This window comes from Cervus canadensis, chromosome 3 (genome assembly GCF_019320065.1).
Source record: "Cervus canadensis isolate Bull #8, Minnesota chromosome 3, ASM1932006v1, whole genome shotgun sequence".
NCBI classification, from domain to species: domain Eukaryota; kingdom Metazoa; phylum Chordata; class Mammalia; order Artiodactyla; family Cervidae; genus Cervus; species Cervus canadensis.
Window position 1 is genome coordinate 24558170 of NC_057388.1, and position 14340 is coordinate 24572509.

The 14340-nt window shown below is 35.4% G+C and overlaps 1 protein-coding gene and 1 pseudogene across 3 annotated transcripts in view; both read right to left on the reverse strand.

Moving 5' to 3' along the window:
• The window catches only part of SNX13 (sorting nexin 13), a 153203-nt gene that overhangs the window by 97539 nt on the left and 41324 nt on the right, over positions 1 to 14340 (reverse strand). For 2 of the 3 annotated variants that reach the window (XM_043462781.1, XM_043462782.1), the window contains exons 2-5: positions 8210 to 8322; positions 5742 to 5844; positions 2054 to 2143; positions 877 to 998 (exon numbers count right to left, since the gene is read on the reverse strand). In XM_043462781.1, the coding sequence (XP_043318716.1) occupies positions 877 to 998; positions 2054 to 2143; positions 5742 to 5844; positions 8210 to 8322 (428 nt within the window). Of the gene's footprint in view, positions 1 to 871; positions 999 to 2053; positions 2144 to 5741; positions 5845 to 8209; positions 8323 to 14340 lie in introns of those variants that run through there. The other variant, XM_043462783.1, reaches the window with a different exon arrangement.
• Positions 10089 to 12839, reverse strand: LOC122438176 (annotated as a pseudogene).

Below are 14340 nucleotides of genomic sequence, written 5' to 3' on the forward strand. Positions count from 1 at the left end.
TCCATAGAAGACAAATGTAAACTGCATGGGGTTCAAACAAATATTCCCTCTGTTACTCCAGAGGAAACGACTCTAAAATATTGAGATCCATCCTGTTTATGTGTTCACATTTACTTTTACCACACACACAGACATACAAATATATATACACACACACCCCCCACATACACTGCATCTGTATTTGCACATATTTATATATTTCATGTATTATTTATATACATATTAATATTAAAAATGCCAACAATAACAAAAACCCTCTGACGTTTCTAGTGGTCGGTTGGCATCAGAACACAAATCATTCCTTACACCAACCTGAGACAAGCTCCTTAATGTCTAAGGTACAGGACCTGATCCTGCCTTACTATTTTATGACAATGAGACGCCTCCTAATCATGTTCAAGAGTGTCTTTCACCGCCAGATTTCTGAATCATGTTCCAACAGTCTGGCCCTGCCACCCTGGCTCAGTATTTACTTTGAGTTTAACTATACTAAATCTTATTTCCAGAACAATATAAAGAATGATATTGCAATTAAAAAAAAAAAGGAGTATCTGGGTAAGAGGGGGAAAAGTATTATCAATAAATGGGATGAAAGACTCTGAACTGTCACATGATTGGACAATTGGGTCCTGAGGAAGAAACTGACATACAGACTTAGAAAACAGGGATTAGTCGAGATAAACATTCTGCAGTTGTAAAACAGTAAAGGTTTTTCAGGGCTCTAGTTTCATAAACTAAGAGTTATCCCACAATAACAATCTACTGCTCTACTTACCTTGGGGTAACCAATTTTCTCCTTCCATTTAAAAGGTATTTTCCCTATTGATACAAACAATATTTAAATTTTCCTGCATAAATACAATGCAGTGACCTTACCTAGTAGCAAACTGAATGAGTGCATTCTGAAGAGTCTGCCTAATTTCAAGAAGAAAAGATTCATCATCACTTAGTGTATAATACCAATACTGGACATAATCCCTCAAGGAAAACTGGATAACCTAAAACAAAAATACAGGAAAAAAATACAGTGTTTAAGGATTTAAAAAGTAACAGTGGCAAACTAAAACCTAAAAGGATTATTTGAAATTTTCATTTATTCTCTACCTAATAAATTGTGGTAGTAAATAACTGTCTTCATTACAAGAGCATCAATATGCTAAAAAGCATTTCAAAAAATTTTAAGTTATTTTGGTAGCCCAATTCATCCACTGACCAACTTTTTTTTTAATTAAAGAATTATCAATGGTGAAGTCCTGCCCAAATTCAGGTTAAAGATGGAGCTTGCAGAAACATTAATTTCCAATGTTAAAATACAATGAAAAGTTTTACTTAGTTTGATGGAATGAGATGCAAAATAACATCAAGAGATCCTAATAATCTTGAAAAAAACGTTTTGAGAGTATAATCAGATTCACTGCAGTCAAATGACAAAAATGACATAATTCACTTAATTCTAATACCAGTGATAGTGCCAACAGCATTGTTACCCATTAAATGGCAAATAATACAATGTAATGTGTAATTTTTCTGCAAATCAGATAAACTAAATAAGGGTTTATCTATAAAATGATATTTATAATTTTAAGGTACACATTATTTGCAATAGTCATATAACTGAACATCAATGAAAATATTTTGGGAGAGAATAATTACAATTCTTAAAATATTTTTGAATGAAGCCAGTAATATCCATTTTAAAAAGTAACAAAATTAGTAGGAAAAACGTCTGACTTATCAAACCACTAGCTTAGTCATCAGCTGAAGAGCAAAAATTTTTGAAGAGCAACATTTTAACTCTTAATTAGGAACACTATCAGATGTCAGTAAAATTTTTTTTTCTCAATGCAAATTCAACCAAAAGGCTTTAATATAAAGCAAACACATATAAATAAGCTCATAAATAAGGCAGCAAGTTTACATAGAGAATCCAAGAACAGCATTATAACCAATTTCCAGCATATTACATAAACAGCAAAATTATTTCTTAGTATTTCAAGAGAAATGCACCCAGCACACAATATATGGAATTCAAATACCACATACTGAAACTCACTTGCTGGAGAGGTTCATCAATTATATTGGCACCTGTCAATCTTCTATCAATCTTTATAGTTCTGGCTTCCCGTTTCATTTCTTCTAAGCACTGAAAGTAAATCATAATGTTTTACTGCATAGTTTCTTGATTCAAAATCTCTAGAGTTTATTTCTAACTAAATATTCATTGTAACATCCCTGTCATTATCTTCAAGCTAATAAATAACCTTATTTCTTGAGACTCAGGTATCAAGCAAACACTGTCTCAAATTAACAAAACTAGATATCCTCAGAAACAATAATCAGCAAACATTATTTAGAATGTGAGAAACTGAAAATATCAGGTATACTGTTGTCATATTTCAATGAAAATTTAAAACCATAAATGAGTTTTTCAGGTGAGCAAATTAATAATGGTCTTTATTAAACACACCCCCATTTCCTCCTCCTCCCTCCCAGCCCAAAGGAGTATACCAGCTGCCAAATTAACATATTTTAATTAATTTTTACTGAGGGATGGTTCTCAGCAACTAAAAAATTAATTTCTTTTTGTCCGTAGTTTTCAGAAAGATCAGTGACCTGGAAATATGGTAAAAAGTAGTAGGATACTCTTTAATTAATACAAACCAGGGCTTCCCTGGTGGCTCAGTGGTAAAGAATACCACTGCCAATGCAGGAGACACAGATTTGATCCCTGATCTGGGAGGATTCCACACGATGCAGAGCAGCTAAGCCCGTGCGCCGTAACTGCTGAGCCTGTGCTCTGGAGCCGGAGAGCCGCAACCACCGAGACAAAACGCGGCAATTACTGAAGCTCAAGCACTCCAGAGCACACGGGCTGTGCAACGAGAGAAGCTGGACACTGAGAAGCCCGCACACAACAACCAGGAAGCAGCCCCCACGTGCCACAACTAGAGAAAAGCCTACGCAGCACAAAGAGCCAGCAGAGTCATAAACAGATAAAAAAATTTTTTACAAGGCACAAATGCATATTAAAAACATATGTTTCAAGTTATCCCATGCAACCTCTAAGATTTTTTCATAAAATATACTTATAAATCATTTTAGAAAAAGCAAATCAAAATCACTATTTGTACCATATACCAAAAAATAGATCATAAAGATTTAACCAATTTTGATTATGATTTATTGCTGTTTACTTTTTTTTATTTATTGCTGTTTAAAATCACAATTCTTAAAATATTTTGCATCATCCTCTCTATGTACCATTCAAATGAATAGAAACTATGGATGGCTAAGAAATGATTCAAAAAGAAAAGGCAAAAAAATCAAACAATCCAAATGAAAAATGGACAGAAGACCTTAATAGACATTTCTTCAAGAAGACATACAAATGGCCAGTAGGCACATGAAAGGATGCTCAACATCACTAATTATCAAAGAAATGCAAATAAAAACTACAATGAGGTACCACCCACCTTAAACCGGTCAGAATGACCATCACTGAAGTCTACAAATAACATATCCTGGAGAGGGTGTGGGGAAAGGGGAACCCTCCTACACTGTTAGTAGGAATGTAAGTTGATGTTGCCACTATGGAAAACAGTATGGAGGTTCCTCAGAAAACTAAAATTAGAGCTACCATATGATCCAGCAATCCCATCCCTGGGCATATACCTGGACAAAACTGCAATTCAAGAAGATGCATGCACCTCTACGTTCACAGCGGCACTATTCACAATAGCCAAGACATGGAAACAAACTAAATGTCCACCAACAGCTAAACAAAAGGGGTGTGTGTGTGTGTGTGTGTGTATTCACAATAGCCAAGACATGGAAACAAACTAAATGTCCATCAACAGCTAAACAAAAGGGGTGTGTGGGTGTGTGTGTATTCACAATAGCCTAGTCATGGAAACAACCTAAATGTCCACCAACAGCTAAGCAAAAGGGGTGGGTGTGTGTGTGTGTGTGTGTGTATTCACAACAGCCAAGTCATGGAAACAAACTAAATGTCCACCAACAATTAAGCAAAAGGGGTGTGTGGGTGTGTGTGTGTATTCACAATAGCCAAGACATGGAAACAAACTAAATGTCCACCAACAACTAAGCAAAGGGTGTGTGTGGGGGTGTGTATTCACAATAGCCAAGACATGGAAACAACCTAAATGTCCATCAACAACTAAGCAAAAGGGGTGTGTGGCTGTGTGTGTGTGTGTATTCACAATAGCCAAGACATGGAAACAAACTAAATGTCCATCAACAGCTAAGCAAAAGGTGTGTGTGTGTGTGTGTGTGTGTATTCACAATAGCCAAGACATGGAAACAAACTAAATGTCCAACAACAACTAAACAAAAGGGGTGTGTGTGTGTGTGTGTGTGTGTGTGTGGAGTACAGACTTCTCAGCCATAAAAAAGAATGACATTTGCAGCAACATGGATGTGACTAGAGATTATCATCCTAAATACGTGTGTGTGTGTGTGTGTAGTATTCTATACAACAATACTACTCAGCCATAAAAAAGAATGACATAATGCCATCTGCAGCAACATGGATGTGATTAGAGACTATCACACTAAATGAAGTAAGTCAGAAAGAGAAAGACATACACCATATGGTATCACTTATATGTGGAATCTAATATATGGCCCAAATGAACCTATCTATGAACCAGAATGATAGACACAGAGAACAGATCTGTGGTTGCCAAGAGGGAAGAGGGGAAGGAGAGGGAATGAGTGGGAGTTTTGGGTTAGACGATGCAAACTATTACACTTAGAATGGATAAACAACAAGGTCCTACTGTATAGCACAGGGAACTGTATCAAACCTGGGATAAACCATAATGGAAAAGAACATTTAAAAAAAGAATGCACGTCTGTGTATAACTGAGTCACTTCGCTGTACCGCAGAAATTAATACAACACTGTAAGACAACTATACTTCAATTAAAAAAGAAAAGATTCATTACCTCAAAAAGATTTGTGAGCAAATTCAGAGAAAACACATTAACAGGAGTTTTAAAGGGGGTAGAGGTAGGTTTCAGAGATTATTTTAAAGGTTACACCAAGTATTAGAAAAACTGTGTTTACTTATCAATATGAAAGTCTTATTAGCATATAATGGACATGCTAATAATTATAAAATTTAGTTACTGGCACTGACTCCAGACCATTTTCTTCGCTTCATACAAGAAAAATCATTACAATCCCACAATAACAACTGAAGGCAATGCGAATCTGAAGCCTACATCTAGTATGGAATTCCAATTTTATTTATATAGTACAATATTTGGAAAAAAAAGAAAAATTGCAACATGAAAGATATAAAATCGAGCTTGAGTTAATCAAATTATAGAAACAGCACAGCCTAACTGCAAGCTCTACTTTTCAAGTGAGTTTAAGAAAAAGTGCCCATTTTCCCCACTCTGGTTCCTATGCATTTACTTCATTCAAAACAGTACATTCACTGACATTTCAGTAATTGACAATGACATGATGCTGTGATGCATCAAAACTCTATGTTAAGACAGCAGGAAAAGATTCCAAATTTTTATCTTTTCCTCAAATTTGCATGTTCACTTTTAAACATCCAACATGCATTTTCTAAGCCTGATTTCTCATAAATTTATAGTGAGCATTAGTGAACTATAGGGAAATGTGCCAAGCCATATAAAGGCAATCACATTATCACGTAATCACACACAGCAGGACTTCAAGGTTTTACATGCCTTTACCCTTCTTACCTTAGGAATCCCAGTTGATGTTGGAGGGAGAAATGAATGTTCACACTGCTCTAGGTACTTTTCTGAGTTTGTTTTTCCAAACAGGAGAGTAACGACAAAACCCCTGAAAGAAATTTAATTACAGATACAAAACAAAATTTCACTACAATTTAACACACATTTTTCTGATTTAATAGATGGCTGATCATGCACTAAAAGGTCAGTTTGTGACTTTGGCAAGGCAAGGAATTGACGGGTTTTGTTAAGTTTTGAAGTTTAAAAAAAACCATAAACATTTTGTGAATTTATACAATAATGCCTTTACAAGTTTTCATTCAATATTATTTCATGAGAATCTCAGGCAACATTTTCAAACTTTAGGATAATAAGCCTTCATTAATTAAGCAGGCAAGCTAATAACCAAGGATAAAGACAAATGAGATGTATTTCTATACGTCTGTTAACTAATTACAGAGAGAGGTAACTTGCCACTAGGAAAATAAACAAAGGCTATGCAGGAAAAAGATGATCCAATTTATAATGCATTTGAAATAAGTCTGGAATTTAAAAAGAAACATAAATATATCCCAAAAAGCTATTTTTAAAACAATTATGGAGTCAAACTAAGATAAATACTGGTTTAGAACTACTTTAAGTGTTGATTAAATGCTATCAGTATTTCCTACATTTAAAATTGACCAAATAAATAGAAGCACTACTGAGTAGACAGGAAATCCATAAAAGAAAATTAAATTTTAATTTTATAATGATTAATAGTAATCTTACAATGATTGAAAGAGTATAGTGACAAGAAGAGAACAGTGAAAAATTAAACATAGTCAGCCTCAGCTACTGAAAGGAAGATTTTCAAGGTCCTCTGCTTTTTGTGGCTATCTGCTCCATCACTGCTCTTCAGCATAGGGAGACGGGTGGAGAAACATATACACTCAAGTCAACTTATGGCCTCAATTCTATTTCTTTTTTAAAAGGCTGGCCACAGAATTATAAGTAAATTTCACATATCTGTGTTGTATCAAACATTATTACCAAGAATCAAGTTGGTCTTGTATTTCAGTTTTACCTAGACACAATAAAATGCTTATATTACATTAACAATGTATTTCTAAAAACATTATCATAAACCAGACTGATAAAATGTGCACCTTTGCCCACAGTGTGACAGTAGTAAAGAAAGCTAAGAACAGTCTGATCTTAGAATCTAATTCATAGCTTCAGCCTTGAGGTTTAAGAAAAAACAGGTGCTGTAGAAAATTGCATGACCAAACATAATGGAATGCTATTAAATAACCCACATTTTTATTTAAAGTATCCTAAAATAACAATCCAAAAGGCAAAAAGAAAAAACATCAAAACTTCCAGTGGTTTTCTTTCCAAAGGTTTTCTTTACGTTACAAAATAAGTGATTAGCTTTGACTATAAACAGAATGTATACATTATCAACACTGTATACAGGTAAATTGCAGAACTCAAAAACTTAAAGTCTGACTAGCCAAAACCGTCCCCAATAAAAAAAAACACCTGGCAGCTTCCAAAAGAAAATGTATTAATTCTCCTCTGACTTGCATGTTAAGTAGACAAAAGAACAAAAACATGTTTTTTAACTTTACATAAGAAAAAAAAACATTAAACCTAAGATGACTTTCAGTTATATTATTTTACTTATATACTTCTATTTATATTATTTTATAAACTATAATAATTATTTTACTTAATATATACAAAAGCCTGCTTTTGCTTTTGAAATTCATAAGGCATTAAACTATATAAAGCTACATTAAACAAAGGACCATCGTTCTTCACAATGAGAGCCAAAATAAGAAAGATTTTTGACTCAGGAATTATAATACTCATTGACTGTAACTGAGTAACCTGGGGAATGCTCAATTAGCTGATCCTGAGATGCTTTGGGGATGCTTGTTAGTATATACATTGAAGTCCCCTTACTGTGGCAGCAAGTTTCAGTGAGATCAATAATTTGGAACAGAATAACAGATCAATTTATGACATTAAATGAACTTGGAATTTCAGATCCTTTCATGTGCCTTCGTGTTTAATCCAGAGTTTTTAGTGGTTCTTCCACAGCCTATCTATATCTCGCCTTATCTAAAAAATTTCAGAACTTCAACAAAAGTATTTAAAAATTTTACAGAACACCAAAAAGAATTAAAAATTCTTAACTTCTCAAATTATACAAAAAAGTTTATATCACCATAAACTGAAATTTATTTTTGAATATAACTACCCCTACTGCTGGTACAAATCATAACTATCAATACTTTTATTTCTATAGGTATCTTAATTTTATTATTTTTAACTTTGGTAAAAATAATTAGAAAAAACAGCATTCACAAAGCATACTGCCATTTCTCATGGTCATTCTTCTTTTCTTATTGAGGTCTCACAGTCCTGTTTCCATTCTGAACAACTGAACATGACATAACTATAAAATTATCATTGAGAATACTTACCCACCCACAAAGCAGAGGATATAAAATGCCAAATAAAATATTACAAAGGGTCCAAATGTTATTAGAGAAAGGACAATGCCAAGGCTTCCCCATCCCCATATGGATAGACTGGTCTGAAATAAAGCAGGAAAAAAATCTTTTTAATAAATAAATAACTTTTCATAGGAACTAGAAAAGAACCAACAAAACTTTTTCATAGTTTATATTTTTTTCCTTTTAAGCATTTCACAGTATTGTTTCAGTAATTTTAAAAATATTTACTTTTGAAAATACATTACTGGAAATTTATCTCCAACAATATATCAAATCTATAAGTAGAAATAAATTTACAGTATATCAGCAGTGTTTTTAAAAATCCACTGGGAAAATAAATGAGAAAGAAAAAGTTACATAAACTCTTGAATGATATATTTGCATGAGAAGTGATAAAGTACTTATAATAAAAATGTTTATATATTTATATATGCAATAGCATGTATAAAAGGTACAGACTTTACTTGTTTAGAATACTCTTTTTTAAAACTATAGCATGAGACTTTTAAAAATTAAAATTTCAAGGTAAGAAACCCATCTCTCACTGAAAATTATCATATTTTTCTTTTGCTCAAATCGTGTGTAGAGATTTGTAAAATTATAATTATACAACTTAGTTACCAAAATTTACCATGAGTACAACAAATCATCTCTAAAAATCCTCCATCTTTATAAACAAATCCTATTTCGTTTAGAAATACACTGTATTATCTATTAAAAACATTCATTTTGTTGATGGCAAACTGGATTCTAGCAATTTATTATGAGTAAAATAAATGTATTCAGTTCAACAAGTTCCTACATCCATTTGCCTTGTACTGTGAGGTATACAAAGGATGTATTTGTCCCACTCCTGCCATCAAGGAGCACAGAGAAGAATGTCTTACAGGAATGAAACAATTAGACACTGAACCAAAAGAAAACAATAAATAGCAATAGAAACCAAAGAAAATAATAGAAAATATGCTAAACTGAACAAAATTAATGACCAAAAAACTATGGAACAGACAATAAGTACTATGGATTATGAAAGAAAGTTTTACTTATTTATTCATTCACCAGTCATTGATTGCTTCCTCTGTGCTCTAAGTTCAAAGTGCTGGGGATATCACAAGGAATAAGACATTCCAATAAGGGAAGAACAACAAGCACACACTCATGAATTTACATACCTTCATAAGTTTACATTCCAGAATAAAAAAAGACAAAGAAATAAATACATTTAGTGAAAGAGGAGAGTGAAAAAGCTAGCTTAAAACTCAACATTCAAAAAATTAAGATCATGGCATCCGGTCCCATCACTTTATGGCAAACAGAAGGGGGAAAAGAAGAAACAGTGATAGATTTTATTTTCTTGGGCTCCAAAATCACTGCAGACAGTGACTGCAGCCATGGAATTAAAAGACGCTTGCTCCCTGGAAGGAAAGCGATGACAAACCTAGACAGCGTATTAAAAAGCAGAGACATCACTTGGCTGACAAAGGTCTATATAGTCAAAGCTGTGGTTTTTCCAGTAGTGTACAAATGAGAGTTGAAATATAAAGAAGGCTAAGGGCCAAAGAATTGATATTTTCAAATTCTGGTGCTGGAGAAGACTCCTGAGAGTCCTTTGGAATTCAAGGAGATTAACCCAGTCAACCCTAAAGGAAATCAACCCTGAATATTCATTGAAAGGACTGATGCTGAAGCTCCAATACCTTGGTCACCTGATGCAAAGAGCTGATTTGCAGGAAAAGACCCCAATGCTGGGAAAGATTGAGGGCAGGAGGAAAAGGGGGCGACAGAGGATGAGATGGTTGGATGGCATCACTGACTCAATGGACATGAGTTTGAGCAAGCTGCTGGAGTTGGTGATGGACAGGGAAGCCTGGTTAACTGCAGTCCATAGGGTTGCAAAGAGTCAGACACAACTCAATGACTAAACAACAACAAAATTAGTATCAGATGAGGATGAAGGCTATGGAGGAAAATAAAGCAATTATGACTGGTCTAAGAAGCTTTCAATGATCAACTAACACATGAACAGAATCTTGGATAAGATTTAAGGAGAATTTATACTAGTCTTCCTATCCCCAAATAGTACTTTTCCATTTATCCATATCTTCTTTTATATCCCTCAGTAAAGGGCTTTTTTATTTTTTCTTCTACTTTAAGGCCTACACAACTCTACTTCATTCATACTTTTATTATCTTTTTCCCTCACCCTGGCCACTCGTCTTTTTAACCAGACGGCAATGCCTGTTGATGAAGTTTCTACTCTGCCTTCCTGATCAGCTCCTTGAATCAGCTGGGGATACTACTGCACCTATAGAAGTGGGTCTTCCCTGACCTCTTTTTTTTTCTGTCAAAATTCATTTTTATATATAGAAAATAAATACTTATTCCAGTTGTTATACTTGAAGTTGCTAATAAACAATTTTTAATCACTAGCTAATAATCCTATTTTAACCAAAACAATGAAACTGTGGCTTTAAAAAAAAGTATTTAGCACCATTTGCTAAATGGCCTTTCAGACTTTGTTCTTCAAGTTTCTGAAACTTTCCTGTCTGTAAAGTACAGGAACTGCTAAGCTACACGAGGAACCCTCTCTGGGACAACCAACGAGAAGGTTAAGCCGTCAGTAAACATTCAGCCTGGTGACGTGGGCTGTACAAGATCCCACCCTCTCCACTCCAGCTCAGGAGGGACCCGCCTCCACACACTGAGGTATGAAGAGCCCCACCGTTAGTAGCTGGAAAGACCAGTTTTAACAGCAAGTAACAGTAAATCTCTGGCACAGAGGCTACTGTCTTTAATATCCTATGATTTTAGTAAATTCTATAAATAGCTTGGATTTAGTTCAATTTATTCTGAAATGAAACACACTTAATAAGGTTAAACTACTCTGCTAGGTAAGTGTCTGCTGGTTTAGTGTCCTTACAGAATATAAAAACATAATCCATGTAGGTAAGTCATAGTCTTAAAGTATACTTAGAATACTGCATTATTTAAACCAAAGTCTAACAAAATGTCTACAGATAGAAGCAGCTAATGAAACCAAAACCAAAGTTATGATGAAGGAGACTCCTTCACTTGAAGCTGTGTCGCTTAGAAAACTCAAAGCCATTCAAGGGTGGTAAAGGCAGCACCTTTAGATGATTTCAATCAGGACCAGAAGAGTCCACAGAAGTGTTCCAAAGACACTTAGGCAAAAGAATGCCAAATTTTCTGCATCAGTGAGCAGTAGTGTCCATCAGAACTTTCTAATAACTCAAAGACAAAGGCAAGTCCAACTTGATCAGATGTCAAAGGAATGGAAAGTGGACTATCAGGTCACCCTTAAGAGCTTCTGCTGGCTTTTTACTATATGCTGTTCACCAGTGTGAGTCAGGTGGACTTCTGTAGGAGAAGTGTTTGGTGGCCAGGACCTCTTTTGAGCATTTCTTCCTAACTGGAATACACAACAGATAAGGAAGAGGGATTCTCAGGTAACACTAGTAGTAAAGAACACACCTGCCAAAGCAAGAGTCAAAAGAGAAACAGGTTCGATCCCTGGGTCAGGAAGATCCTCTGGAGGAGGAAACGGCAATCCACTCCAGTATTCTTGCCTGGAAAATCGCACAGACAGAGGAACCGGGAGGGCTACAGAACATAGGGCTGCAAAGAGTCAGATACGACTGACGCAAGCACAGCATAAGGAACAGGGGAGGTAATATATGGAAGCTACTCTGTCCAGCTCAAAATGAGTTAATTAAGCCCATATATGCATTCAAGAAGACCATGGATCCTCTAGCTGTGGACAGTGGCTGATGTGGTCATCCAGAATCGACATTGTGGACCACAGCAGTGTTTTCCTATACAGCTCCAAAAACCCTGGAGATTCACTGGATCCAATGGCCCATAGATAAAATGCATGGGAATGGAAACAGACGGAGCTCCCACCAGCATCTTCTGAACTTCTTTCTTCCTCTGACTGATGTACTCCAAGAGACTATCAATAACCACAATCCCATCATTGTCGCATATCCCTGCCCACACGTCCCAAAGCTCACTCCCAGAGGGGTGGGTGTGCAGCCTGAAGACGGGGTGAGATCTCTAGAGGATACGAAGTAGTTCACCAGCTACGTGAGCAAGGGTGACAGCATGCCTCCAGCTCTGAGAAGTCTTTGGAGAAGGAGAGGACAGTCTTAGGAAATAACCCTCCATTTGAAAAAAAGAAACTCTAGATGGTAAGCAGACCAGATCAATTCTGCTTGAACTTACACAGCAGCTCCTGAGCAACAATATCCCTAACAGTCATGAGACAACAGGTTGATCCGATGGTTCTGAAGTCCCAGATGCCTCATAGCACCTTCACGATGCTGGCCTGCTTGAATACGGAACAGTGATGTGGTCTCGGTTTGCTGCTGAGGCCAAAGGCTAGGAAATTGAGGGAGAAATCCCATGGAGAAGAAGATCCCATGGTAGAAGATTCGAAGTCCCTTGAGAGTAAAAAATTTGCCTGATGACTTCCATGAGTAAAGAGCAGGTGAAAGCTGGGGGCGGAGGGAAGGGACTGCAGATACGCCACAAGCAGGGCCAACAGCCAACAGCCCCACTGGACCTACCACTACTTCATCCTGCTTCAGGTAAGACCTAGGCTACAAGACTCCATGTTTGGGGAACCAGGCTGTGCCTCCCCTGACTTCTACGTAAGAGCTAAAAGTAGACCATGGTGGCTTAGAAGTACAGAGCGTTTCAGTTCCTCTGACAACACTTCCGCAGAACACCCAGTTACCTGATCCATACTACAGCACTGCGAGATGGCCAACTACAAGAAAAAGATGCTATTTCAACCCAGATCCACTCAAATAAGTCACTTTGCACTGACTTTCCTGAAAAGAATTTTTATGAACTCTCAGGAAAGCCAAACCAGACCATGAGCCAGATAATTTATCCAATCTACCTTCTTCAATGAGATTTGACCCAATATTAGCAATACTACTCCTTCTTTACAAAGTTATATTTATGCTTGCTAGCCAGTTTTCAAAGCTAAACAACTTACCAATTAACAACTCACAACTTAAGTAAGTTAACAACTTACTATTCAGAGGTTTTAAAAATGAAACCAAGCAAAATGGCTATCTCTGGAGATGAAGGAAGGAAGGCAGCAGGCAACTGGAGGATAATACGCAAGGGGCTTCTCAAACAGTACTCAAATATTCTGGTTTTTAACGAGGCATTTGCTTTAAACAGTATAAACATGTTTTCCATCTGTTTGAATATCAATTCAAGAAGTTTAAAAATTAAAGAGATTTTCAAAAAAGAAACATAATTATATAATCTGGGAAAGATTATTAACTCAATTATTTAACACGAAGAGATGCTCAACTGTCTAAAAACTCAAATTTTCAGAATCTTACAAGTCTCTTCCTACTTATTGGAAAATGGTTAGCAAAAGTCATCAAAAGACAAACTCTTAATTCATTCATTTGACAAACATTTGTGAATACCTACAATGTGCCAAACGCTAGTGAGTTAACAGTAAACAAAACAGACATTACTGTCACATGAAAAAAAAATCTACAGAAGACCCTTCCCTCAATTAAGTTTGAGAGAAGTTTCTATATTCCAGGGACTAATAAAATTAAACATTTCAAATCAAGTAAGTCAAGTGCACATGTTTTGTGGTTAATCTTATAATATTTAACTTCAAATATTATATGATTCAATGACACATGAGTATAGAGAACTGTCCAAAATTAAGGAAGTTTTTTTTTTCAAGGAAGTTTTATGATATATTTAGGGTTCCCATTTATATGTTTGGCTAACATTATAATCTTACTATCCAGCGAGATTAAGAAAAATATTTCATCTAAAACCATTCAAAATTTTTTGAGTTCTGATTATTTTCTTACATGACACAGGATGATACAATTTAGGACAGTTCTGTACTACATCAGAAATTTTTTACAAATTCAGAATGGAAGCCAAAGAACAGAAATAAATCCACGTAACGTGATTTTTATTAAAATAATACTTTTCATTAAAATTACTATTTTCTTCTCCAAACACAATAACAACACTGAAATATCCATATGTCTGCTTCCCTAAGATAATCAACACACCAACTGTGAGAT